This window comes from Xyrauchen texanus, chromosome 1 (genome assembly GCF_025860055.1).
Source record: "Xyrauchen texanus isolate HMW12.3.18 chromosome 1, RBS_HiC_50CHRs, whole genome shotgun sequence".
Classification (NCBI taxonomy): Eukaryota; Metazoa; Chordata; class Actinopteri; order Cypriniformes; family Catostomidae; genus Xyrauchen; species Xyrauchen texanus.
Genome location: NC_068276.1, coordinates 8,925,036 through 8,952,698, shown reverse-complemented (window position 1 = coordinate 8,952,698; position 27,663 = coordinate 8,925,036). Strand labels below are relative to the sequence as shown.

At 41.8% G+C, this 27,663-nt stretch overlaps 1 protein-coding gene across 4 annotated transcripts in view; it reads left to right on the top strand.

The window, feature by feature from the left end:
* The window catches only part of hnrnpc (heterogeneous nuclear ribonucleoprotein C), a 102,266-nt gene that overhangs the window by 54,579 nt on the left and 20,024 nt on the right, over nt 1–27,663 (top strand). For 3 of the 4 annotated variants that reach the window (XM_052136992.1, XM_052136985.1, XM_052136977.1), the window contains one exon: nt 14,903–15,016. The exons of the other annotated variant lie outside the window; for it this stretch is intronic. In XM_052136992.1, coding sequence (XP_051992952.1) covers nt 14,903–15,016 — 114 coding nt within the window. The remainder of the gene's footprint in view (nt 1–14,902; nt 15,017–27,663) is intronic. 4 annotated transcript variants of the gene reach the window in all.

Genomic DNA, 27,663 nt, shown 5'->3' with positions numbered 1-27,663 from the left:
AAAATACCAAGTTATAGAGACCAAATATGCCACACATATGATTTCGGTTAACCATAGTATGCAAAGTCTGAAACATTAACCCATTAGTTTGCAAGAAAACATAGATCAAGCACATTTAAGGGAAAATGTGAGATGGCACATTAGATACATGTCAATATTTATCACATGGATATATAGAATATATATATAGGATTAACATGGTTCATTTCTCTTTCTCAGTAAGAGAATGAAGTGAGGGTCAGCACTTCTCTGAACATTCCTTTCTCACATGGTACGGGTTCAGAAGGCTAAGTCACGAGGGTCTCTGGAGTGTCTCTCTGGGTCGTAAAAACGTCAATAGCGCATTCTACTCCAGACTCGCTGGCGCTCCCGGTGATTTAGATGGGGAGAAACAGTGTGGGGTTTCCTTTAGGACCCTTAGCACACAATGTGTGCCCTGTATTTAGAATTAATGAGTTCATGATTCTCCGTTCATACTCTACAGTCCCCTTTTCGTCAGGTGATGTCCCTGTTGGAGACATCATCGGATCGACAATCATCACGATGGCGGATGGCAGGTGAATCATGAGGGTTTTGTAGCAGGTGGTTGTTCCACGGTGGGTGATGTAGACAGTAGCCACATCCAGGTCTCTGCAGCAGGTGCAGAGGCAGCAGGTGCCTTGACAGTGTGTCACCTGTCATTATGAAGTCAGTTCGTTTGAGGCAGGTGCTTGTTTTGTGGCTGCAGGGAGTGGTTATGGGCATTGTGTAGTGTGGAGAGAGTTTCAGACTGACCTAGTACTGGTAGCAAAAGGGCAGCAGGTGGCCGTTCGCCCTTGGTTCTGCACCCAGTCACCAGGTGTCTGAAGTCTGCAGTGTTACTCTGCTCTGGCAGCAGTGCTGACTTGAGCTTGCCTGAGTGGTGTTGGGCAAGAGTCAGAGGTTTGTTCTTCCCAGTACTCCTCAGGGGAGTTCTGTTCCAGGAGCTCTTTTGCTAGTGCTAGCAGCTCTTGTAACTCAGAAACAGGCTTTTCTAGCTGTCTTTGTGCAGCCTCTGTTTGGCACCTGTTTGAAAGGTGTACAGGAGGATGTTGTTGTAGACTGCTGTGGGACGTCCTGTGGTGTTTGCTGGGTGAGGATGTTCTTTTCCATGGCTTCTCCCAGCGGTTGGTCTTGTGTCTAGATCTATGGCCATGGTGATGGTTCTGCCCTCTGCTGGCTAGTAGCGTTTCGTTGAAGGCTCTTGCATTGTGGCAATGCTGGGTGCCTTCTGGTACCAGCTTTGGATTCTGGATTTTGCAGTTCAGAATCACTGGGGTCTTACAAACTCTTTTTGAGGAGGCCTTGTGTTTGTTAAAGGCCTTCTGTGTCAGGTCACGCAGTTGTTGGATAGGCATTGTGTGGGGGCAGGCCATAATGCCTAAATGGTGACTTACCATAGGATGGAGGTTTCGGAGGAAAAGGCTCTTGAAGCTGGTGTCCTCCTCCATCCCAGGTTTGTTCGTGAGCTCCGAGTAAGCTCGTCTGAGTCTGTGGTAGTAAACATAGGGAGTTTCATGCCGACCCTGTTTGGTGTCTAGGGCAGCGATCAGTCCGCTTTTAGACTCTGAGAATTCCCTTATGATGGCTTGTTTCAGCTGCTGGTAGTTAGACTGGATGTTTTCTGGCTGTCGAGCCAGAAAGCGCCGCAACTCTGGGCTGGACGTGATCCAGATCAGATGGAGTCTATCTTGATGGTTCACACTCATCAAAGACTGCAGGTGAAAGTCAATGTCTCGCAGGTAAGCGTGGACGTCGTGGTCTCCTGCAAGCTCTGGTGTAAATGCAGAGATATGTCTGGCCATTCGGTTGAGGTCTTTGAGTGTCGCTACACGTGTCGTTTCAAGATTCGTCTGAATCAATCCTTTTCCTTCCGCGGCTGCAGAAGCTTTAAGGAAACTGTCCGATGACGTGTTAAGCAGAGGGGTTTGTCTCCCCCCTTTGTAAATATGTGCTTGGCTGGGGAAGGTTTCTCTGCCGATTGCAAGTGGGGGAGTGAGATGTCTCTCCTGCTGTGGTTCCTTTTGCAGCAGGTAAGAGTGTCTCAGTTCTCGTTGGACCATGTCAAGTTCATCTTTGGTGTTGTCCAGCTGCTGAGTCAGCACTTTAACTTCAGCTCTGGACACATTCAGTTGACCTTCACAGGCCATGATTCTGGCATCTTTGTCCAAGAGTTCAGAATTTGCTGTTTTTAACAGTGAATCTTTGTGAAAAAGTACCTTTTCCAGGTGCTCTCTGGCTGTCTTTTCCAACTGCTCTTGTTGTTTAGCAGCTGTCAGAGCCGTTTGAAGTCTGTGGATTACCTCCTGTGACTCCCTTCTGCCAGGGTCCTTGTGTCTGTCCTGAGCCTCCATCTCTAGCTGGTCTATGCGGTTTTTAGCATGTGTCAGCTCCGTTTGGGACTCAGTGATCTGGCGTTGGAGGTTGTTTACCTCCTGTTTCAAAAATGTGAGGTTGTGGGCCAGGACGATAACCTCAGTCAGATATTTGTGCTCATACCTCTGGTTTGAGTCGTCTGTCATTAGTTCTTTTCCCTCGTTTTCCAGTTGCTTTTTGTTCTGTTGCTGAAGGTCGTCAGCAGCCATGGATAAAAGGGTGTTCCTCAAAACACCTAGCCAGTCCTTTTGGCCTGCCATCTGGGCAGTTAGGCTAAGCATCTGCAACATTTTGGCACACTTCTGGTGAGAGTAAGGGCAAGAGACTAATGCAAGATCAAACAGAATTTGGAGCTAAAGGCAAAGTGAGACAGCAACGTGTATAATGTACAGCTAGGTTTTGCTAGGTGTGGTTAACAATTGAAATGTGTTCCTGATTATTACTATCTTAGCTGCAAATAGCAGGATGCTCAGATTTATGTGGATCTGAGTGGCTTTGCTAAAAGAGCGTAAGCCTAGATTTAATAAATGACTTAAGATGTTTCTTTGGGTCAAATTATTTATCAGCACTTACTGATAGCATACAACAGGCTTGATCTTTGAACACATGAAGAGGAGAAAGAAAGAGGAAGAAAAGAGCTTTCCTATTAGATTGTGTCTATTAGTGGTGCTCAAAATTATGCCATAGAAATCGTCTAGATTACTAGTGTAGCTGGCTCATAAAATTTAAGCAACTTGTTGCAAATAAACACAAAATCGAGAAGAAAAGTATGTCTAGTTACTTTTGCAGTTTTATGGGGAAATAAACTACACTAGACCAAGAGGGTTAAATGGGAAAATGAATAGCTGACTTCTATTATTAGTAAAAATAATAAAAAGACTTGAAGAAGTGATTAAAATAGCAGAATAACCTTGTATTGGGAATAATCAATAGCACTTATGATCAACAATTAGATTTGCTTTGGGCATCATTCTATAGTTGGTCACAGGTGTTATGTGTTCAAGACCACACAATGTGTTTGTCCCTCTATAAAGTTTAGTCAACGTGCCATTGAAAGTTCCCAATAACTATAAAAATTATTCTCTATCTAAACAGTTTACATGTAATTAAGTTTTAGATTTAATTAACAAAGTAACTGCAAATTTAGCTGAACAGCGTTCAGTAAGGGATGCACCTGAAAGGTGCAGGTGAAGTTAGATGAGAAGAATTAAAGTTAAGGAAAGAGAAAGTGAGAATTCAGAAACCAGAAATGGGGTAAAAGGAAAATGGTTTAGATCACTTCACTCTGCATGCACACAAGCTGTAGATAAAGGCTTCATGTAAATTATGCTAGCAGCTAACTGTTGAAGCTATTAGTTAGCTTAGCCTAAGCTAAGGGGCTGCTAAGTTGGGTTAGCTTAGCCACCTAGGCTGGTTTGTTTACAAAATGCCGTCGGAAGGAAACACATGTGCTATCTGGAGTGAGCACTTCCTGTGACAAGTCGTTGTCATGGGAACCCATGCAGTGAGTGAAACACAGTTTTGATCACCAGGAAGCTAAGCCTTTCAGATGCACAGATAGTTTAGATGAAGGACATCAATCTAACTATAATTTGTAAGGCCTTTATACTGTGAAAAGGGGAGCATCGCCCAAATCTACATTTATATAACACTGTACTGAGATTTCTTCATCAGAAACAGGTTAAGCAATCAATTCTGGTACAGTTTACATGCCGCTGAGCTGAGATTCCTTCATCAAAACAGACTTACACTTTAATACTGAAATTAGGGTTTCTTCGCTAAAATCATATTACTCGTACACTGATACCTTTTGAAAATATGCTTAAATGTGTTAAGACTCTTTCAATTACAGTAGAGATGTCAATTCAAGCCATCACTTTATCCGCATCCAAACAAGCCAGCAACTAGTGAAGCAAATGCCGTTTCGCATGTCATGTCCTATTCTGACCGGAATTATTCAATGCACACTTTTAGGTTGACAGTGGTTCAAGCTCATAACCTTTGTTTAATCATGCCCGCATCATTCTCCACCATTAGGTAGCGAATCAGCTCTACATAATATTAATAATCAATCATAACTTGTTATAATCGATAATGAATATTTGGATCAGTTAATCGGGTTAACTTGATGTAGCTACATTAACATTACAACCAAATACTCGGTTCATCCCGTGAACACTCAATATTGGTTATTAATTAATTAATTAATAGAAAGGTACATTTCCGGGGCATGGGAAATGTCTTTCTTACTACGTATTAAGAGCAAGTAGTCAAAATCTATGATTAGTGACTTTAGATATGAGCTTGAGACACAGACAACTTTACATGTGACATGAACAAGACTTTATTAACTAGACTAAACATTTAAACTACTCTAACATACATATACATACATTCATACAGTTTACCAAGGGAAAGAGGGCTGAAGCAGAATACAGGAAGGCAAGAAGTTATAGCATTGTTTGAAGTTCAGCAGATCAACAGCCTGAGCAAACCATCATATTAGTTCTGACACGCCTTTTTAGAAAGGGGTTAAGGATACTTAATGTATCAAATAATGAGACTAAGTTTGATACTTGCATGTCCCATTTGAATTAAACTGTCCTGATGCAATTTGTTGATGGCTTGAGTTGATCTTTGATGATGTTGTCTTGATGAGAGAGAGAACCAGTGGGAGTCAGAGGATCTTGGTGAATGGAAAGACAAGGCCGTAGCCTGGCACACGCTTGGGAGTCCTTGGGGCCTTCTAGTTTGGCATCATTCAGCGAGAGAGTGAGAGAGCACAAGGCTCAGAGGACCAGAAAACAGGAGAGGCAGGAAGCAAGAGGAGCAAAAAGAGTGAAGAGATAAGAGAGGGCTAAGAGGTAAGAGAGAGAAGGAAGTGGGCGCAGTAGTTTTATACCCTTAGAAAACATGTCCCACCTCTCATTGGCTCGACCAATGAGAAGGGTTTGGGTTCCAGGCGGGAATTTGGTTTATTGCTCTTTGTTCTCACATTTCTCATTGCATGTGCAAGAAAGAAAACTAGGAAATATACTTGTAATACTAATATGTTGTTGTTATCGACATATCATGTACACAGTCATTTCGATCTTCAAAATACCAAGTTATAGAGACCAAATATGCCACACATATGATTTCGGTTAACCATAGTATGCAAATTCTGAAACATTAACCCATTAGTTTGCAAGAAAACATAGATCAAGCACATTTAAGGGAAAATGTGAGATGGCACATTAGATACATGTCAATATTTATCACATGGATATATAGAATATATATATAGGATTAACAGGGTTCATTTCTCTTTCTCAGTAAGAGAATGAAGTGAGGGTCAGCACTTCTCTGAACATTCCTTTCTCACATGGTACGGGTTCAGAAGGCGAAGTCACGAGGGTCTCTGGAGTGTCTCTCTGGGTCGTAAAAACGTCAATAGCGCATTCTACTCCAGACTTGCTGGCGCTCCCCGGTGATTTAGATGGGGAGAAACAGTGTGGGGGTTTCCTTTAGGACCCTTAGCACACAATGTGTGCCCTGTATTTAGAATTAATGAGTTCATGATTCTCCGTTCATACTCTACAGTCATTAAATGGATTTTGTGAAACTTAAGGCCATAAATGGCATTAAAAAGCATTAAATGTTATTCCTACACACATTAAAAATGTAGATAGTTTTGAAAAAATATTATTACAAATGTATTTTTTATATAAACTTCATAATTAATAACTTCAATTTGCTGTCGTAAAAATATGTTCATTGGTGTGATAACGCGTAACCAGTTTGGTAATTGCCTCCGGCCGGTGCAAAATTGCAGTAACACCGGGTGTTTGGACAGCGGCGGGCTGGGACCTGGAGGAGTTAGAACAGAGAACATACATTTTGTGAAGTCAAAAGAAATGGGTAAGAGCAAATTCCAACAAAAGAGGCTGGAAGACAAAGAATTTAGGACATGGTTGCAGCCCGTTTGTGGTCAACATGGAACCGTTAAATCTCATGTGCAGTCCGATGGCCATAAATAGGTGGTAAAAGGCAGACAGCAATGAACTATCTGACTTTGCTGTGACCGACAAAGTAACCTCTTCAGCAACTACTACTACCACCACAACTGCTGCTGTAGTGATCACTGCTTCCAGCGGATCCACTACCGAAGGAAAATCGATCGACCTTTGAGCAGCATTTGGTTCGAATGCAGTGCTGCAGGCAGAGATGCAGCACCACTCATATGCATCAAATGAAGGTGTTTCTTAGTTGTTCCAGGAAATGTTTCCTGATTTGCAAATAGCCAAATCTTTCATCTGTGGAAAGGACAAAACCAGCTACATTTTAAAATATGGACTTATTTAAAAAAATAAACAGATTTCTGCGATTAACAATGCAGGACAATTTATGTTGATGTTTAATGAGAGTTTCAACCAGTCAACAAAAAAATAAACAACTAGATGTCCATGTTCAATTTTGGGAGGCTGGTTGTGTCCAGTATCTTGGATCACAGTTCATGGGACATTCAAAGACTGAGGATCTGCTGCACTATTTGCAAAGTAAGTATAGTTGTACTTTTTGTATTTGGATGAATTAAGGATGAAGATACAGGTTTTATATATATATAAGTATTACTGTGCTCTTTTTATTGATTACTGCATATATTATTCCGTGATTTTATTGCAAATCTAGAATACATAATCAAGATATAAGATGTCTTTGTGCTTCATCAGTGAATCTTATTGCTTTTAGATGGTGCTTTAAAAAGCTATTTTTGAAATTATAAGAGCAAATTCGCAATAACCAAACACATCAGTAACATCTTTTCAGTTTTTCTTTTTGTGGTCAAATCATTTATTTATTTCTATTCTTAGGAATGTGTGTGCCTGTTAGACATGGAGCATCTCCTTTCCATTAGTATGAACAGGGAGGTAGATACTTGCAACATAAAATAAGAAACTGTTGAGGCCCAGAGGCTTGTCTGTGACCACTGTGAACTACTGGCTTCTGTGGCCTCAGACAGGACCAGATACAAGATTTACCTTGATGAAGAGAGGAGGAAGAGAGAGGGTGCCATGCGTGGACTTAGGAGAAAAGCTTTGGAAGATGAGCTGGAAGAACTGAAAAAGAAAAGGGAGGTGTTGACAGAGATGTGCGCCAGCCTTCAGAATGATGTAGATCAACTAGCTGAGCAGGCCAAAAACCAACTCATGGCTCAAATGATTACAAAATCTAATACTCTGAGGAGATACAATGACAAATGCAATGAATTGAAAAATGTTGAGTCAGAGTTGGAACTAAAATTGAGCTAACTAAGGCACATGGATTAATTCTCTTATTTACACAAAGTTAAAACTGTGTAAATTCTATAGCACTTATATTTTGCATACATTAAGTTCCAGCCTTAAACAGTTCAGAGTTTTGCCCTTAACTGTCCAGACTGATAGAATTTGGGGTTATAGTTGAAGGAGGTCACGTGTATTTGATGGCGGTACAATTTACACACACATAAATGTAATGGCTTTTTTCCAGTCATGGCCTGATTTTTCAGTATGCCTATAGCATTCAATATCTAGTTGATTGGTACTTTGTTAAATTAAATTTGACATATCTGCAAATACATTTTGGCATTTTAAGTTGTCTCCTTAGCCATTTCTAATTCAGTTCAGAGTGATACAGTTTATTTAAAATATGTAGATTTTCTCAAATATCCAAGATTATCATCATTGTATCATTGTCAAATTGAATGGTTACAATTGGGACATGGGTTTTTAAAAAATGTAATGTATGTAAACGATTATCTGGAGTCATCGTAGAGGGAATTGGCTGCTAATCAGCTAGCAACCAAGGTATTTAGAGCATGTCTGGGAGAAGATGGAGGACTTAGAGAACCGTAACCAATGGAATAACGTCCGAATTGTTGGAATTCCTGAGGACGAAGAAGATCGGGTTATGGTGAAATTCCTGGACAGGCTCTTTCCAGGTCTGCTCGACATAACAGGCCATAAGCTGGAGATTGAGCGAGCTCACAGGGTTTCGGCTCGGCAGTCCGCTGAGGGAGCCCCTACCAAATTTCTGAGATCATCCAATAAAGATCTTGTTAAGTGAGGCGAGGAGTAAAGGAAGGCTTTCTTGGAAGAACCATAGCATTTTCTTGTTCCCAGACTTTGTGAATTCATCAAGAGAGAAACGTGATAAATTCAAGGAATGCAAGAAACTCTTACATCAATGGAAGGTCGCTTTTGCACTGATGTTACTGGACAAATTGAGAATTGCTGGATAGCAGGATGGCCGTGAAATATTCACATGTACCCAGCAAGCAATGTCCTTCATATAGTCAATGGATTAAGTTATTCTGTGATACTCAAGTTGCAGCCGAGTGGACCGACTCACTGAACATTCACTTGACTGTCGAAGGAAACTGAACGCCTTTTTCATTTATTTTTGTGCTGGTTCCGCATAGCGGCTGGAGTTTGTTTTGTGGATTAACTCTCCTTCGGGACAGTTGTTTGGATGAATCTGCATGTTCTTTGTACTTATGCCATTGGAGTCATTGGAGTGATTAGGTCATTTGTTGCACTCGTGTTGTAGCCGAATGGGCCGGCTCACTGAACATTCGTTTGACTTTCCGAGGAAACTGAGCACCATTTTTTATTTGTTGGTTCCACCTAACAGCTGGAGTAAATTTTTTGGAGGAACACACCTTCGGGACAGTTATGTGGATGAATCTACACATTGTTTGTGTTTATTCTGCCTATTGGCTGGAGTTTGTTTTATAGATTATCTTTTGTTGCGTAATTCTGTCTCACAAAATTTGTATAGACACACCAGACTTGAGTAATCCCATGGCAAATTTGTCGAGGTGGCTCTCATAGGTGTACATGGACTGTTTGAGTTTAGAGGGATTGATGCCTGTTGGCACTGTCGTGTGTGGGGTTAATGCGCATGTTTTTCTTTTTTCTGTTTGTTTGGTTCGGGGGGGAGTTTGGGGTTTGATTGTTGCTCAAATGTTGGAATGGGGTCTTAATCATTTTATTTTTGACACATGTATTTTTTTCTAATATGTAAAAATGTCATGTTAATATGAGTGGATTGTCTCTCTCCACGTGGAATGTGAATGGGTTGGGACTCCCCATTAAAAGAAGGAAGGTGATATCTCTTCTTAAGCATAAGAAATATGATATAGTGTTTCTTCAAGAAATACATCTTTCCCTGCAGGAAGCTGAAAAATTTGGGAAGATATGGGGTGGACATATTTTTTTTTGTGCTTGCTCAAGTAAGAGAAGGGGAGTCATTACACTGATAAGTAAGCATCTACAATTAAAATGTCTAAAACAGATTAAAGATAAATTAGGAAGAGTCATTATTGTTTTAGCTGAAATTTATGGACAAAGTCTGATTTTGGCTAATATTTACGCACCTAACGTTGATGATAAGGGCTTTAATAGATCTTGAAGGAATGTTGCAAGCTGCTGGCACCCCTCATGATATAATATTGGGAGGAGATTTTAATCTTTTGATGGACTCAATCCTTGATCATAGTGAAGCAAAAGTGTGTAAGCCCCCTAAAGCAACAGGATGTGTACAAATCTTGGTATTACAGATATTTGGAGACTTTTGAACCCATCTGGTTGGGCCTATAATGTTTTTTCATCAGTCCAAAAGATTTATTCTAGAATAGATTTTTTTTTATATCTAAGTCCTTAATTTCATCTGTTGTTGATTGCTCAGTTGGAAACATTTTAGTTTGAGATCACACCCTGGTGAGTTAAGAGGTGTTGCCACATATGGAGAAAAGGAAATTACATAGTTTCCACTTTTGGAAAATCCTGAAATCAATGTTTATATGGAGACCAACTGGTCCTCAGTATCCTCTGTGGGTGTGGCTTGGGAGGCACTTAAGGCAGTTGTTAGGGTCCGGATCATATAGTGTGTCTCATTCACCAAAAATCCCAAAGCACAAGAACTCGTGGAGTTGAAAGGGAATATTAAAAGTGCCAAGGCACAGCTGAAGCGGCAAATGTCGTCTGATGGCCTCAGAAAATTGACCTGATTGAAATACAGATATAATACCATTTTGTCACGAAAGGTAGATTTTTGGGTAGATTTTAGATACTTTGAGTCGGGGACAAGGCAGGAAAATTAGATATATAAAACAGAGAGAGTCTTTTTCTACTATTCCCTTTGTGAAATCTGCTGTTGGTATCAGCCATTGATATTAATAATGCTTTTAAAGAATTTGATCTTGTTCTCTATAGTTCCACGTCTTCGTCTACTGATGAGGATATTAGAAACTTTGTGGAACCATTAGAACTTCCTTAACTGATGGCTGAGCAAATACATTCTCTTGATTCTGAGATAACCTTGGAGGAAAATGGTGAGGCCTTGCCTCTGGTGCTAGTAGGGCTGATAAAACAATATCGATATTTATCACGATAAATAAAATCCACGATATCGACGATTAGCTTTTGAGGAATTTTCGATATTTACTGCGTGTCGCTAAAACACAAGCAGTTCAGTTTTCTCAGGCTGCGTTTCCACTGGGTTGGACAAAATCTGTGCAAAGGTGCTCACAACGCTAGGAGAGATCTTGCTCCGCACCACTGCCAATCCTACGATCCACCTTGCGAGCATGCCGCTCGGCTTTCATAGGAATGAATTTAAAACGCTCTCAGCTTCGCTCACAATGCGCCAGTGGTAACGTAGGGTCAGACTGGATGAACTTGCTAATGCTAGCTGCCTTGCTAACAATTAGGTTACTTCGGACACCGGATTGATTCCATCCGAACCGCTGTTGCTCCCTCTCATCGTCTCTAGTGACAGAACAACAGTGATTTGGACAACAGCTCTGATCTTTCTGCGCTGTAATCTTGAATATTGTTCTCTAGCACCAAACATGCATAATTTCTGCCCTGTCCTGCTCTGCACATGTTGCATCTTTTCCCTGCATGTGTGTAGACATGAAGTGCCTTACGTGGTGTGTAGACATGAGTTAACGTGGTTTCAAAGCACTTTAATAATAAACAAATTTCTGTTCTAATTTTGTGAAAATTTATTAGATGTCTGGAATGGATAAGGAAAGACTAAAATTACTAGTTGGTAGCCTAGTCTCTCACTTTAATGAAAATATACAAATCTTTTTTAAATAAAAAAAAAAAAAAAGGTTTTCTACATTTGTTCCCGGGACACCCCTGAACCCACATTCAGCATCATTCCACAGTCACAAGGGCTTCTATGCCCCCATTCTTGGGTATCTGAATCTGAAAATAAATATAAAAAATATTTAATTTTAATGTAAAAATATTCCAACAAATACTGGACTGATGTCACTATGCTTCAGAACAAACAGATGATCTTTTAACATTCTTTTTCAATTGATAAATGGTAAAAGACGGTAAAATTGTTAAAAGATCCCGCAGACCCCACTGCTTTGGCCGTCTCTGGACCCCCTGTGCAGTTTTGTAGAGACTATTTTGACTGTTTAGAATACATTTTTTCTTCTTTTCTTCCATCAACTTTGAAATAAAAAGAAAGTGCAATGTGTAAATGTATATTGTGATAAATATCGATATCGAAAAATATGAAACAGATTATCGTGATAAAAATTTTGGCCCTATCGCCCAGCCCTAGGGGCTAGATGGCTTTGCTGCTGAATTTTTTAGATATTATGCTACATATTTGGCTCCACTTTTGCTAAAAGATTGTACGGAATCATTAAAGAATGGAATGCTTCCGACAACCATGGCACAAAGCCCGGATCAGTCTGATTCTTAAAAAGAACAAAGATTCAAGTGAGTGTAAGAGTTACCGTCCAATTTCCCTGATCCAGCTAGACATTAAAATATTGTAAAAACTACTGGCTAACCGAACAAGTTATGACATCTCTTATACATATAGATCAGGTGGGGTTTATTCTGGGCCATAGCTCTTCTGATAACATTAGGTATTTCATCAATATCATGTGGTCAGTGACGAATGATCAGACTGCGGTCGGTGCCATCTCACTTGACACCGAAAAGGAATTTGATATGGTAGAATGGGATCATCTTTTTAAGATTTTGGAAATGTATGGGTTCGGGAATACCTTTATTGGTTGGATTAAGTTACTTTATAAACATCCGGTAGCGGCGGTACAGAATGGATTAATTTCAGATTATTTTACTCTGGATAGGGGCACCTGGCAGGTTTTCCCCATTATTTTTCTGTCTTGCCCTTGAACCATTAGCAGCTGCAGTAAGAAAGGAGGATGATTTTTCAGGGTTGGTGACAGGAAGCTTTTGCTTTACGCACATGATTTTATTATTCATCTCTGACCCTACTAGATCTATGCCTTACCTCTCCTGATTTTTTAATTCCTTTTTATAAGTTCTCGGGATACAAAGTTAATTGGTCTAAATCCAAAGCTTTGGCTCTGACAGCATACTGCCCAGTAACAGCTTTTCAGCCTGGCACTTTCCAGTGGCCCAAACAGTTCATTTTGAACCTTTAATAAAAAAAGGTTTTCTGGTGATGTGAGCAGGTGGGTTTCATTACATTTATGTATGATTGGGAAGGTTAATGTTATCAAAATGAATTTTATTTCAAAACTACCTGCTGCAGTCTCTCCCTATAGATATCCCCCTCTCTTATTTCAAGCAATTTGATAGCATAGCGTAGTCCTTCATTTGGAATGGTAAATGTCCCAGATTGCATTTCAGCAAGTTGTATAGGTTGCATAGGTTAATACACTCGGTGACTCGGGTATATAAGAGTGGAGTGTTGAGATCCTTTGAAAATTGGTTCAACAATTTGGGATTCCAGATCCTAGTTCTTTAGGTATTTACAGCTGTGCCACTTGCTCTGTAGTATTTTGGGAGTAGCATACACCCCCTAAAGTGGCAGATACTCTGGGAGTGGTGATTACTTCTTTTGCTTTAACTTCTGTCAAGAGATTATTGGATAAAGATTTAAACTTGGTATTTGAGGAGGGGCTATTCTAAAAAAACATCATGTCTGCATTTAGAGATTCAAGGGTGCGCCTTAAGCAATTCAAGATTTTACATAGATTCTATTGGACTCCCTCTAGATTGTATAGGCTTGGTTTAAAACACACCCACCTGCTGGCAATGACAATTAGAAGATGGAGACACAACACATGTTTTTTGGTGGTGTGTTAAGATCCACGAATTTTGGTTGAAGGTTCAGAGTTTTATGTGTGATGTATTGGGCACTAAAATGTTGTTCATGTGAAATGAGACAGCTATTTGCCGTTTTTGGAGGGCTCTCGGGAAGGGGCAGTTGAGAGAGAAGATTAGATTTGAATGTGTGTAATTATTATTATTTATTTTTTTATGTTTTGTGTGTGTGTGAGTGTATAATCATGTTTGACCACAGGGATGTTGTTGAGGGTCAGGGTGGGTTTGGGGAGGGGTAATAGTCTTTTTTTCTTTTCTTTATTATCTATATGAATCAATAAAAAATTTTAATCAGGAAGGAGGGACAAATCAAATTGCTATTGATTGAGCCTAATGTGTATTATAACCCAGAATGTATTACTTTAACAAATGTTTGAATAGAATAAAATATCTGGACTCAAAAAATGAGCGTCATTTTGTGATGAGCGACTCTTTAATCATAAAGCGTAACCAAAAGTAAACATTTTCCAACCATAAAATCAGTCCTTGTTAAAAAAACAGGGCTGCTTTTCATGTTTCAAAATGTTTGCTCTTGAATGAATCTAAAAATACACCGCTCTGATCTTACTTTAATATATATATGTATATGTTACCGACTAGCTGACTAGTAGGTTTATTTAGGGATGCGTTAAAATTTCAACCATTGAAATTGAATGCTGAAAATGCCATAAAAAATGGCATTTCATAGCTAGGGCCATTGCATACCCAAATGCAAAACGTAAAGGCAGCAAAAGGTAATCCACACAACTTGAGTAGTTTAATCCATGTTTTCTAAAGTGATACAATCGGTTTAGGGTCAGAGACAGATAAAATATCTATACATGTATAGAGTTGTGCAGTTTTTAAAGAATAATATCCAATAGTTTAAAAGTTGTTGGAGCCTAGATGTTATGGAAGTAGTGCTACCTGAAGGAAGAACAAGTACAATCACTTTACACAAAAAATATTATACAAATTAGTTTGTTTAATTCTTCAAAACTGTCTAATGTAAAAATATTTAGTTGCTTTGGTTTCCGGCCCGGTGTGTCTACAATTTTTGGTTTTGGCCATAAAATTAAATGTCGGTCATCATTTGTTTTATTCACTTGCCAAAATAATTTTTGCTTTTATTTGGCACTTAGCGAGTGTAGACTGCATATCTGCAACCCCATCAACTGTTAGGCGAATGAACCAATATTACTTGGTAGAAGAATCAGTTGAAGACCAAGCTTTATTTAATTTAATTAGCATAGATAGCATTATTTATTGAACATTAGTGTCTTTTATTACACATTGCTGTGTCCACCATTTCATAAAATCTATAAGCCCCAAGAGGCCTTTTTTTTAATGACTAGTCGTGTTGTTTGTGTGTTTAGTAAGAGCTGATGATCTGCAGACCATTAAGAAGGAACTCACTCAGATTAAATGCAAAGTGGACTATTTACTGGAGAGTCTGGAGCGCATGGAGAAAGACCACAGCAAAAAATCAGGTACTTGCCACACAGGGAATAAAACAGCACTTAGTTCTAGACACATTTTCTTTGAAACAATTACCTGAACTATGTATGTGACTGATAAATCTGTCATGACATGCTGACTGACTGATGGCACCACAAGAATGTGCAGTCTCAAACTCTTAATTTGTGACAACAAATGTCAGCACTCAGCAGACACAGAAAAATACAGAAAAAAATTATAAAACATTTAGGTTTTAAGAGCCCTCAGTTTTTTTTCTAAAACAACCATAACATAATGACTTTTTTATTATTATTATTATTATTTTGGTTTTAATAATTTTATGTTGCTTAAAAACAAGTCAGAACACACAACTACATATATGGAGAGATGTTTTTGGTCCCATAATAGTGTGGTTATAATATCTGCTAGCAGGGGCTAAGTAATGAAGCAAACAAAGTATCCCTGAAACGTATCACTGAATGAGGCAATTACTATAAATATTGGAGGTTATACATGTAAGTGATTGCTAATAAAGACGCATATATTGTCTGCCAATAACTGAGAAAATGTTGTTAGTATTATTGCACCTAGGTGATATCCATCTTACAAAATCTTATATATCACAATATGAATAATTTTGTCATAATAACAATATATATTAAGATATAGTATTTGTTTTCTGGAAAATCAATAAACATTTTTTTATACTTTATATTAAATAACTATATTGTAATGCCTCTTTTTGATGATAAAGTCATCTCCATAAAGAATATACTGTTTACAGAGTATACTGTAAATGTCTGGAGACAAACGTGGCCGGTGTGTTTACTGATCTCTAACATCATTCGAACAGAATTTTAAAAGGGGGATGATGTTTAGTTTAAAAACACTTTATATTGGTTCATGACTGTTGTAGCTGTTAGAATGTTGGGCTGTCTAACTCTTTGAGATGTTTGACTTCCTCTACATATTTTAAAGCAAAAAAAAAAAAAAAATTCAAATAAGATCTGTGGTCTTCGCCGAGATTTTGAGAAGCGTGAGTGATCCCACTCTGCATTCTCCTGTCTTTGGAGCACAAATATCGGAAGCCTGCTGGAGTCATGCACATTTGCATGGTTTGCGTGCTCTGGCTATTTCTATAGTGCTCAGAATGTGTCACTAGAGAGCACTACTAACAACTACATCAGACAACACGGATAACACATATACGTGTGTTTCATGTATCAGTAGCAAAACTCGAGAGCTTGCATATTTGAATTGGAGAACTTGTATATAAATATTTGTACTCATAAGTTTAAACACACTTAAATACACTTACACTTGTGAAAACTTGAAAAATAAAAATTTTAAGTTGAATGTTGCCATCTGCACTCAAAGACAATAATTCAAAGCTTGTGTTTTGAATTCACAATTGCAGACAAGTAGTCACAAATGTGTAAAATAACATTCACATAAAAAACTACAGACATAAACTTGTATTACACATTAACTTTTGTACTTCAAATCATTTTTGCAGTAGAACCACAAATCGGCAATTACAACCTCTCAAATCTGGCACTGCATCTTCATGCCTTGACTTTTGCAACTGCGTTTGTGATAAAGCCTGTAGCAAAACTCACTTGTGCACTTGTAAAATCCGGATGCAAGAGAGCAAGACCAGTGATTGGAGGGGTGGGGGAGGGGCAATTAAGTAGTTTTATTGGTTGATGCTTAGCCAATGAATGCCACCAGTGTGGATTGTATTAACTGGGGATGTAATAATTTCACTTGCCATTTCAGCAGATTAGTTCAATGTGAATTGCCAAGGAGCAAAGAAAAGACATTTTGCACATTATAATTTTTTTTTGGTAACATTATTAACCCACTTTGTTTCATTGATGTCTGTTCTAAAGAATTTGACACAGGTTAAGTGATTTTTAATGACTTTATATTTAAAAAAATTTTATTTATTAAAAATAATATCTTGATAAAATGTTTATTCTTTTTTCAGTCGTTCCATAGGTCTAGTAGTTGCGTGTACACTAACCATGTATATCGACCTGGGTTCAAATCCCCTGTGAACATCTGTATTTTTATTTACATTGTTATAACAGCATCCTTTACTTTTCAAAGGTTTGTAAAAAAATTTTGGTAGAGAGCAAGTACAAATGCCAAATTGACCAATGGGTGAGAATAAACTCAAGAAAGCATGATAAATTTCTTCAGAAACTTAATCTTGTTTGTTTGGCAAAATCTTAATATTTTGAATCTTAAATTGGTTTGACAATTTTAAAAAGCGTCTTAACTATGTATGGAAAGCATAGTTCATATTTTGTTTTCTCAGTAATTCAATCATTCTCAGAAAATTTTATCGATTGTACTATAATTGCTGACTGTCAGTTAAAATTTTGATTGATTTATTTAAAAAAGCATGTTTTTTTTTTTTTTGTAGAGAGCAAGTACAAATGCCAAATTGACCAATGGGTGAGAATAAACTCAAGAAAGCATGACACATTTCTTCAGAAACGTAATCCTGTTTGTTTGGCAAAATCTTTCGATAGATTATACTATAATTGCTGGCTGTCAGATTCAGATACAATTTTTATTTATTTATTTTAAAAAAATATATATAAATTGTCTGTATGTGTGTTTTACAAACTTGTTTTCATTATATCTGTTAAAAATACATCAAAATCTGCTGCAAAACTGAAAATGTCTGAAGTCTGGTAGCTGAATGTACTGCCAGTAAGCCTAACCACTGGACTAGCATTCCAGCTCTATTAGATCTGTCACTTTATTGATTTTCAGGTTAAACAAGTCATTATTCATTATAAAGAAATAAAGGCAATTGAAAGTATATTACTGACATATATCAGCCTATGATGATTTAATATTGCAAATAAAATAATTCCACTTGCGATTTAATGCTCTGACAATTGTAATCACTAGTTCCTGTTCAAACCAATATCCCACATTAAACATGGGAAACCAGATGTTACCCTGTGAAACTTTAAAATCACTCTTAAACTGTGTCAAATTCATTAGAACAGACATCAATGAAACAAAGTGTGTTAATAATGATACCAGCATTTTTTTTATAATGTGAAAAACATCTTTCTTTGCTCCTTGGCAATTCACATTGAACAAATCTGCTGAAAAGGCGAGTGAAATTATTCACATCCCCAGTTAACATAATCCACACGGTGGCATCCTTTGTCTGACATAAACGAATAAAAGATTTGAGAGGTTGTAAGTGCCTATTTGTGGTTGTACTGCAAAAATGAATTAAAGTCAAGTGAAGTCATTTTTATTTGTATAGCGACTTTCACGACACACATCATTTCAAAGCAGTTTTACACTGCAAAAAATGATTTTCTAGACAAGTATTTTTGTCTTGTATTCCTGTCAAATTATCTAAACTTTCTTAAAACACGATTTATTTACTTGTCAAGCAAAATGGGATAAGATATTAAGTCTTGTTTTAAGATAAATCTAACTAAATTTAGTGAACTTTAGACTCAAAACAAGAAAAAAAATCTGCCAATGGGATAAGCAAAATAAACTTGTTTTCCTTTTAAATTAAGTTTATTTTGCTTACCACATTGGCAGATTTTTTTCTTGTTTTGAGTCTAAAGTTCACTAAATTTAGTCAGATTTATCTTAAAACAAGACTTAATATCTTATCCCATTTTGCTTGACAAGTAATAAACGTGTTTAAGAAAGTTTAGATAATTTGACAGAATACAAGACAAAAATACTTGTCAAGAAAATCATTTTTTGCAGTGTACAAAAGATCAGGCATTAACAGAAGATAAAACTGTAATATCTATAATATCATCATTGTGTAGTTTGATAAAATATGATTGTGAATTGTGTTTAAAAATAAGTAATTAAATAATAATTGTATTTATAACCCCAGTGAGCAAGCCAAAGGCGACTGTGGCAAGGAACACAAAACTCCATAAGATGTGGTTAATGGAGAAAAATAACCTTGGGAGAAACCAGACTCACTGTGGGGGCCAGTTCCCCTCTGATAACATCATAAATATAATGCCTGAATATAATATTACTTATGTGTAGTGCAAGTTATGGTTTAAAATTATTAAACTAAGTATGTGTTAAGTAAGTAACTAAGTAAGGGTCAGTGTTTAAACAAAGATTTTGTATGAACTGTAAGATTAATGACTAATGTAATTGAAGTCCATCCTGGATTAACTGCAGAAGTTCACATAGATGTAATTGTCCTTGTTAGTTGGCTGATGAAGGGTTTTGTTGGCAATAAATTGATAATGTATGTATTCCATTTCAAGAGTGTAGTCCATCATTAGACCGAGTTTAAGCAGGCAAAGATCAGTTAGGTGCATCGCAGTTCAACCTGGCCGGTAATTTTGGTGAGGTCTATCCTAAATTGGCATCAGTTCATCCTCTTATGTCCATTGTAATAGACTGAAGTGTCTGGCACCTGCTGCTATTAGTCATCATTACACAGCGACACGTAGCAGTGGAGTCCAACATGAAGCAGGAATGGAGCTGGAATAACCGACCTGAATAACAATTTTAGAAAGTCTATGTTTAGCAATAGCTAGCACTTGTAAATTTGATTTGATTTCAGACGCTCTGGGACTCGAAATGCATTTAACAATAGTGGCTGGAGTCTCAATTTCCAAGTTCCTTACAATAGAATCACCAATAACAAGGGCTCTTTAAACATGATTCTCAGTGGGTGTATCACTGAGTGGGGAGAATCGATTGGAAACCCTAACAGGAACAGGAGAGTGGTGTTGCTGTGCTGAGTGAGTATGCCACCAAGACGTCACCCAAACGCCTCTACAGCCAGAACCAATGTGTGTGTGTGTGTTGCTCTCTGTACTGCCCACATCCGAAAAAGTATCTACTGGCTTCTCTTTCTCACTGACCTCCACTAGCATTCAGATGCGTGCCTCTAACTCATTAACCTTTTCTGTCAGCCTGACTAATTCCTTACATTTATCACATGTGAATCCCTCTCACCCAATCTCACTGCTGATGGAAGAGGCTGTTGTAAACATGTGACATGCAATGCAGGAAGAAATAACTTCAGTGGATGCCATGACTTACCGCAATTGTTTGTTGTTGTTGGTTGTTCCTGAGCGGTTAGGATTTGAGATCAATGTGAATCCCTCACACAATTGTTTATTGTTGTTGGTTGTTCTTGATAAGTGGTGTTTTGAGATCGATGCAATAATATGTGTAACACAGAGGAGAAAAATGGATGCACGCTGTAAAATGCACACAGTTTAATCGTGATAAAAATAGAAAGCGGATGCACGTGGAAAATAATCTTTAAGTAATCTTTAAATTTAGTAATCTTTAAATAAAGTACATAGGCCTATTATGAATTCAGAATATAAGTGAAGTATTTAATTAAATGTAATTAGTATGGATTTTAAAATGTAAACATTTTAAAGTTTAAAATGTAAAATGTAGAAAGCCTTAACAACATGAATATGTTGTTTGTTAAAAGGCAAAGCAACTATTTCTATGGCATTACACTGGCGGCCAAAAGTTAGGAATAATGTTAATTTTTTGCTGTTTATGAAGGGAATTGGTACTTAAGTTCACCAAAGTGGCCTTCAAATGACCACAAAGTATAGTCAAGACATTACTGGTGTAAAAAAACGTATCGGTTACCTAACGTAACCTCGGTTCTCTCTAGATGAGGGAACGAGTATTGCGTAAACTAGCTTACGCTACGGGAAAGATTAATCCTTTCTGAGATATTGAAGCCAAAAAATTATCCTTAATTTTGTATCCATTGTCAGCGCAGTCGCGACGGCTGCAGATCTTGGCGGGCTAGCTAGCGAGCTCATTGGTTGCTCTGCGGCAACTGCTGCAGCCTATAGAGCGAGCTTGGGCGAACTTCGCATCCAATGAGAAGCGTCCGGCGCTCACTGCATCAAAGCCCGCCAAAAGAGCGTGACTAGAGTGCATATAAGCGTGGTTACGTAGGCTGGAACCCTGGTTTTCATTGACTGAAGCGAAAAGTAGGCTAGGTAGCGCGAACGCGTCGACTACGCAATACTCGTTCCCTCATCTAGAGAGAGCCGAGGGTTACGTTAGGTAACCGATCACGTTCTCTTCTGAGAGGTTCTCTTGTATTGCGTAAGCTAGCTGCGCTTCTGGGAACCCATTGTCAGCGCCGTCTGGCTCAAGCATCCACTGTATGAGCCCCAGGGAATTAAGGGGAACCGGGGAGCCCTTATGAGTGGGGAAATAAGATTTGTCCGGCAAGAATTCGGGTCAGTGTTTGTGTAATATATAAGCACATAGTGGGAAGGGAGCGACAGAGCGGCGGTGCGGTCTGTGTGGAATATGTCCCATCAGTGCAGCTCACCAGGGGAGCTGTAGCGTATTAAACCGCTAGTAGTTTTGCCTGCAGAGCGGGCACTTCCATATTGTAAAATCTGACAAATGTGGAGGAAGTCCATCCAGCTGCCACACATATATACGTGAATGGGAATCCAGCTGGACCATGCCCACGAGGATGCCATGCCTCTAGTGGAGTGAGCCCTAATGCCCAGCGGGCATGGCAGATCTTTGATGCGTATGCAGCAGCAATAGCGTCCACTATCCATCTAGATAGTGTCTGTTTAGTGGCGAGACCTTTGAGTGCGCCCTCGAGCGAAGCAAAAGCTGCTCAGAGCGTCTGGCGGCGAGCACGCGTGTATACAATCTCAGTGCTCTGACTGGGCAAAGGAGATTGGCGTCGCGTTCACTATCGGATGCTGGTAGCGCCGATAGGAAATGACCTGTGCTCTGAAAGGAGTACCGATCACCTTGGGAACATAGCCGTGTCTAGGTTTTAAAATGACCTTGGAGTCACTTGGTCCAAACTCAAGACACGCTGGCGCTGACAGACAGCGTGAAGGTCTCCCACACGTTTGACTGATGACAGGGCAGTCAGAAAAGCGGTTTTGAGTGAAAGGTATTTCAAATCCATGGATTGAAGTGGTTCGAAAGGGGGCTTTCATAGTTTGAGAACTATAGAAAGATCCCAGATAGGAACCGATGAGAGCGCGGGGGTTCTTCCTTCTAGCTCCCCTAAGGAAGCGGATGACCAGCTCGTTTTTCCCCATGACTGGCGTGCAGGGGTTCAGCGAGCGCCGCAGCGGCTGCCACCTACACTTTGGCGTGGATGGGGATCTGCCCTTATCCAGCAGCTCTTGTAGAAATCTGAGCAGCGGCGACACCCCACATGTCCGCGGGTCCAGGTCTCTGTCGGTGCACCATTTTGAGAACACAGACCATTTTGGCGCATAGAGTCTTCTTGTGGAAGGGGCTCTAGCGTGTATAATGGTATTTATTACTCCTTCTGGCAGGCGGCGGGTGGTCGTTGATCACTCGCATGCAGCGCCCAGCGCTCTGGGTGGGGTTGCCAGATTGTGCCGCTGAGCTTGAGAGAGGAGATCTGCTCTCACTGGGATGGGCCACGGCGCTGTCAGTGACAGCTGCGTAAGCTCCGGGAACCATGTCTGATTCTCCCAGCGGGGCTATGAGGAGCACTGGTGGCCGTTTCCCTGATCCTCTGCATTACCTGTGGCAATAGCGAGGCGGGGGAAGGCGTAAAGCGTGCGCCTGGGCCAGTCCTGGGCCAGCGGCGTCCTCGCTTTCGAGAAAAATATCGGGCAGTGAGAGTTCTCTTCTGACACAAAGAGGTCTATCTCTGCTCTGCCGAATAGGTGCCATAGCGTCTGGACTGTTTGAGCATGCAGGGACCATTCCTCTGGGGAATATTGTCTCTGGACAGTCTGTCGGGCCGTCGTTCAGGTGTCCTGGCGCGTCGCGTCGCCCTCAGCGGAGCAGGTGGCACTGGGACCAACTCAGTATGCGTTCCGTCAGATGGAAAAGGTTCCTGGATCTGACACGCCCTGGCGGTTTAGGTAGGATACCATAGATCTGTTGTCGAGCGGACCAGGGCGTGGTGACCCTGAATGACCGGGAGAAAGCGCCGCGGCGTACTCGACCGCTATCATTTCCAGACAATTTATGTGAAGGAGCTTTTCCTGAACTGACCATAGGCGAAAACCGGAGAGCCCTCGCGGACCGCGCCCCAACCCGTGTTGGGCGCATCTGTCGAGATGACTTTCGGCGAGATACAGCTCCCATTGTCACTCCTCGCTAATACCACTCGGCCACTGTCAAGGCTGCAGAGCTGAAATACAGGTCTGAGTCACCTTGATGGGCTGGCGACCTGTGGCCCAAGCCCGGCGAGGCAGCGGGTGCTTAGCCAATGCTGAAGCGAGCATGTGCAGTGAACCCAGCTGAAGTACTGCTGCGGCTGAGGCCATGTAACCTAGCACTCTCTGGAATTTCTTCAGAGCGTGAGGCTGTTCATCTGAAAAGATCGCGGCTAGTCAAGCTGAACACGGCGCTGTGTAGATAAGCGAGCCGTCATTGCCACGAGTCTAGTTCTATCCCAAGGAAGGAAATTGTCTGACTGGGCTGTAGTGAGCTCTTGGTCCAATTGACTGCAAGACCCAAACTGTTCAGATGGCTTAGGAGAACTGCTCTGTGAGACAGAAGCTCCATATGTGACTGAGCCATAATCAGCCAGTCGTCCAAATAGTTCAGAATTCGCAAACCCTGACTCCGCAGGGAGTGCGGCGCCGCATCCATGCACGCCGTGAAAGTACGAGGTGCTAAGGACAGGCCGAGCGGAGGACGGTGTATTGATAAACCTGGCCGTCGAGGCGAATCTCAAGAATGGCCTGTGACGGGGATTTATCTGAATCTGAATGTATGCATCTTTCAGATCGAGAGAAATAAACCAGTCCCCTGGCGCACATCTGCGAGGAGTTTCCTGATTGTAAGCATTTTGAGCGGTCTTTTGCAAGCACCTTGTTCAAAACCCTGAGATCTAATATGGGTCTGAGGCCGCCGTCTTTCTTGGGAACAAGAAAATAACGGCTGTAAAGCCCGACTTCGCTCAGAGAGGGTGGCACTTTCTCTATGGCCCTTTTGCACAGAAGGCTTGCTATTTCTGAGCGAAGCATGCACGCTGCTTCCGTGTTCACAGTGGTTTCGAGCCACGCTCTGAAGCGAGGAGGGCGGCGATCGAACTGTAGCAAATAGCCCTGTTGTATTGTGCTTAACACCCACTTGGATATCCCTGGAATAGCTTCCCACGCTTTGAAGCGTAGCGCTAGAGGGTGAATGGCCAATTCAGCTCTGATTGCCGCACACAGAGCTGAACAAAATGTGTGGCGCGTTTAGTGTGTTTATGCATGATTGCTCGCGAGACAGCATGAACAGGCTGTTTTGTGAGTGACTTCCGATTGGAATGAATGGGGAAAGAGTCACATCTGTTACGTGATGCGCAAGCATAGTCATGGGCACGGGACTTACACACAGAGGAATGTTTGCTGGCCGTGTAACAGAGCGGGCAGAGAATGGGTGCGCCGCGTATTCGGTGAGCGCATTTATTGACTCTAGCGCTCGGCGGTTCAGTAACCGCTTTATGTGAGCGTGCTCTGGTGGGGACACGAGACATGCAGTGCTTGTGTGCAGAAGTGAACACTGGATTGTGGGCACGTTTTCTACACATAGGGCTGGTCGGTGTGACAGAGCGGCCAGAGAATGAGCAGCGCCAGCGCATTTGTGAGCGCCTTCATTGACTCTGGCGCTTCGGCGGTTCATAACCGCTTTATGAGGCGTGCTCTGATAGGGACGCGGAATGTGTTATGCTTGTGTGTAGGGGCGAACACAGGGTTGTGGGCACATTTTCTACACATAAGACATGTTTGCTCTTTACAAGATTTATTTGAGTCGCCGTGAAAGCGGCGTTTGAGTCTGAGCAAGCGGGCAGTGTCACCGGCTTGTTGGCTGCTAAATTCACCACTGCAGTAGCCTGAGAGAAGGGGACTGACAGGGGCGAAGCTTTGCCGGTGGTCCGGCGTGGCGGGACTGAGCCGTCGTTTGTTCAACAAAGCTAGGAGGACTTCGGTTGTTCAGGTTTCAGCGCAATCTTAGGCCGAGGCCGCTGAGGCGGTGGTCTCGGCGGCTGTCTGGCGCTGATCTGTCGGCTCAGACAGCGCTGGGAAGTCTGGCTTTGTTGAGCTGGGCGCTGTGAAGATGCTTTCGTGCAGGAGGCTGGTTACGTGGGCGGCCTGCAGAGGAGCTAGCGCGGCGAGGCAGGAAGAGATTCATGGCTTGGGTGGCTTTCTGGACTTCAAAAGCGGTCAACAATGCCACTTACCGCAGAACCGAAGAGACCGGACGGAGAAGCGGCGTTGAGGAACATGGAGCGCTCAGTTTCTCCCATGTCGGCTAGCGTTAGCCACAGGTGTCTCTCGGTTACAGTCAGCGAGGCCATGCACTTCCCTATAGCTTGGGCTGCAGCTTTGGTGGCGCGAAGGGCGAGGTCCGTCGCGCTCCTTAGATCTGTAACAGCCTCTGGGTGCCTGCCTCTCTCATCCCACTCCCGAAGAAGGTCCGCTTGGAGGATCTGCAAGACGGCCATGGAATGCAGAGCAGATGCGGCAAGGCCGGCGGCGGAATGGGTGCGGCCAACACAGGCGGAAGTAGTTTTGCAGGCCTTAGACGGGAGCACTGGTTTAGACCGCCATCTTGCGGAGGGCGGGCAAAGGTGTGCTGCTACCGAATCCTCGACCGGGGGGATGGAAGTGTAGCCCTTCTCAGCGGCGCCGTCCACTGAAGCGAGAGCGGTGGAGACGTGGGATCGAGTCCTAGCCGAGAGAGGCGCGTTCCACGATTTAGAGAGCTCGGTGTGGAGTTCCGGCAGGAAGGGGCGGCCGGACGCTGGCGCCTGCGGTGGCGGCTTTGAAGAAAACAGCCGTCGAGTCTGTTGGGAGCCTGCTCAGGGGCGGTGACCACTTCGAGCCCGAGGCGGTCGGCGGCCTGTGTGAGGAGGCGTATCAGTTCCCCTCGACTCCGGCGCGGGTCCTGCTGGATTCCTGGGCGTTGAGGAGGCTTGTGACCACTCCTCGCTGTCGAAGCCATGATGGAACAGCAGCCTTTGTCCTCCGCCTGCGCTCTCGAGGTGGCAGCAGTGCGGCCGCTTGGCGGCAACTGCGGCGTCCGAGGCGGGGAGGGTGAACGCGATGCTTTCGAGGGAGGGGCTCGGCGAGACAGTCAGCTTCTAAAACCGGTTCCGGCAGCCTTTGGGAGTGGCGCTTCTTCGGCCGGCGAAACAGAAGGCGGCGCTGCAGCTCGGTTTTGCATACTTCGAGTCAAGCCCGCAGGGTCGACATCGAAGCTCCTCGCAGAGGTCGCATCCGCCGTCAGCAGGTGAGCTCTGCATGCCCCAGTCCCAGGCAGAGGCGCCAGATGATGTGTCGATCTCGGCGCTGAGAGGAGCGGCATGAGCCGCAGGAAGTCGCGAGGCATCTTTAAAAAGGCGCTCGATACTCTTTTGTGAAGTTCAGCTGAGGAACTTAGCTTGCTCTAAAAAGGATACGTCGCCGGATGGCGTAGCTCGCAGGATGGCTGAAGGTGGCGAAGACGGCCGGCTTCTTCGGCGCTGTCCACGCTTGCTAGATGCCCCTCGAAGGCGACGCGGCTTTCAGTTCAGAGATCGCGAAGAGCTTCGCTGAAGAGATGAAAATCAGGGTTCCAGCCTACGAACTACGCTTATATGCACTCTAGTCACGCCCTTTTTGGCGGGCTTTGATGCAGTGAGCCTGGGCGCCTCTCATTGGATCGTGAGTTAGCCCAAGCTCGTCTATAGGCTGCAGCAGTTGCCGCAGAGCAACCAATGAGCTCGCTAGCTAGCCCGCTCAAGGTCTGCAGCTGCCGCACTGCGTTGACAATGGATACAAAATTAAGGATAATTTTTTGGCTTCAATATCTCAAAGATGAATCTTTCCCGTAGCGTAAGCTAGCTTACGCAATACGAGAGAACCTCTCGTAAGAGAACAGCACATCACTATTTGAAAGTGGGCAGTGGTGGCTCAGTGGTTGAGGCTCAGGGTTACTGACCAGAAGGTCAGGGGTTCAAGCCCCAGCACCACCAAGATGCCACTGTTGGGCCCTTGAGCAAGGCACTTAAGTCCAGGTTGCTCCGGGGGATTGTCCCTGTAATAAGTGCACTGTAAGTCGCTTTGGATAAAAGCGTCTGCCAAATGCATAAATGTAAATGTAAATGTAAAGTCATTTTTGATCAAACCTAGACAGGCCCCATCTTCAGCAGCCATCACTCCAACACCTTATCCTTGAGTAATCATGCTAAATTGCTAATTTGGTTCTAGAAAATCACTTGCCATTATATCAAACACAGTTGAAAGCTATTTGGTTCATTAAATGAAGCTTAACATTGTGTTTGTTTTTGAGTTTGCGACATTATGCAATAGACTGACATGTCTTTAAGGTCAATATTAGGTTAAAAATGGCAAAAAAAAGAAACAGCTTTCTCTAGAAACTCATCAAGTCAATCATTGTTTTGAGGAATGATACAATGCTTTAAATTGCCAAAAAACCCAAAAAACTGAAGATTTTATACAAAGGTGTACACTAAAGTCTTCAAAGACAAAGGACAACTGCGTAAATGTACTTAGTTTAATTGTGATAAAAATAGAAACGTGGAAAATACACGGTTGAATTTTTCAGCACACATCAGGTTTTCCCCCACAATATTCTCATATCGCGATATGAGAATATTGTGGGGGAAAACCTGATGTGTGCTGAAAAATGCAGATGTATAAGT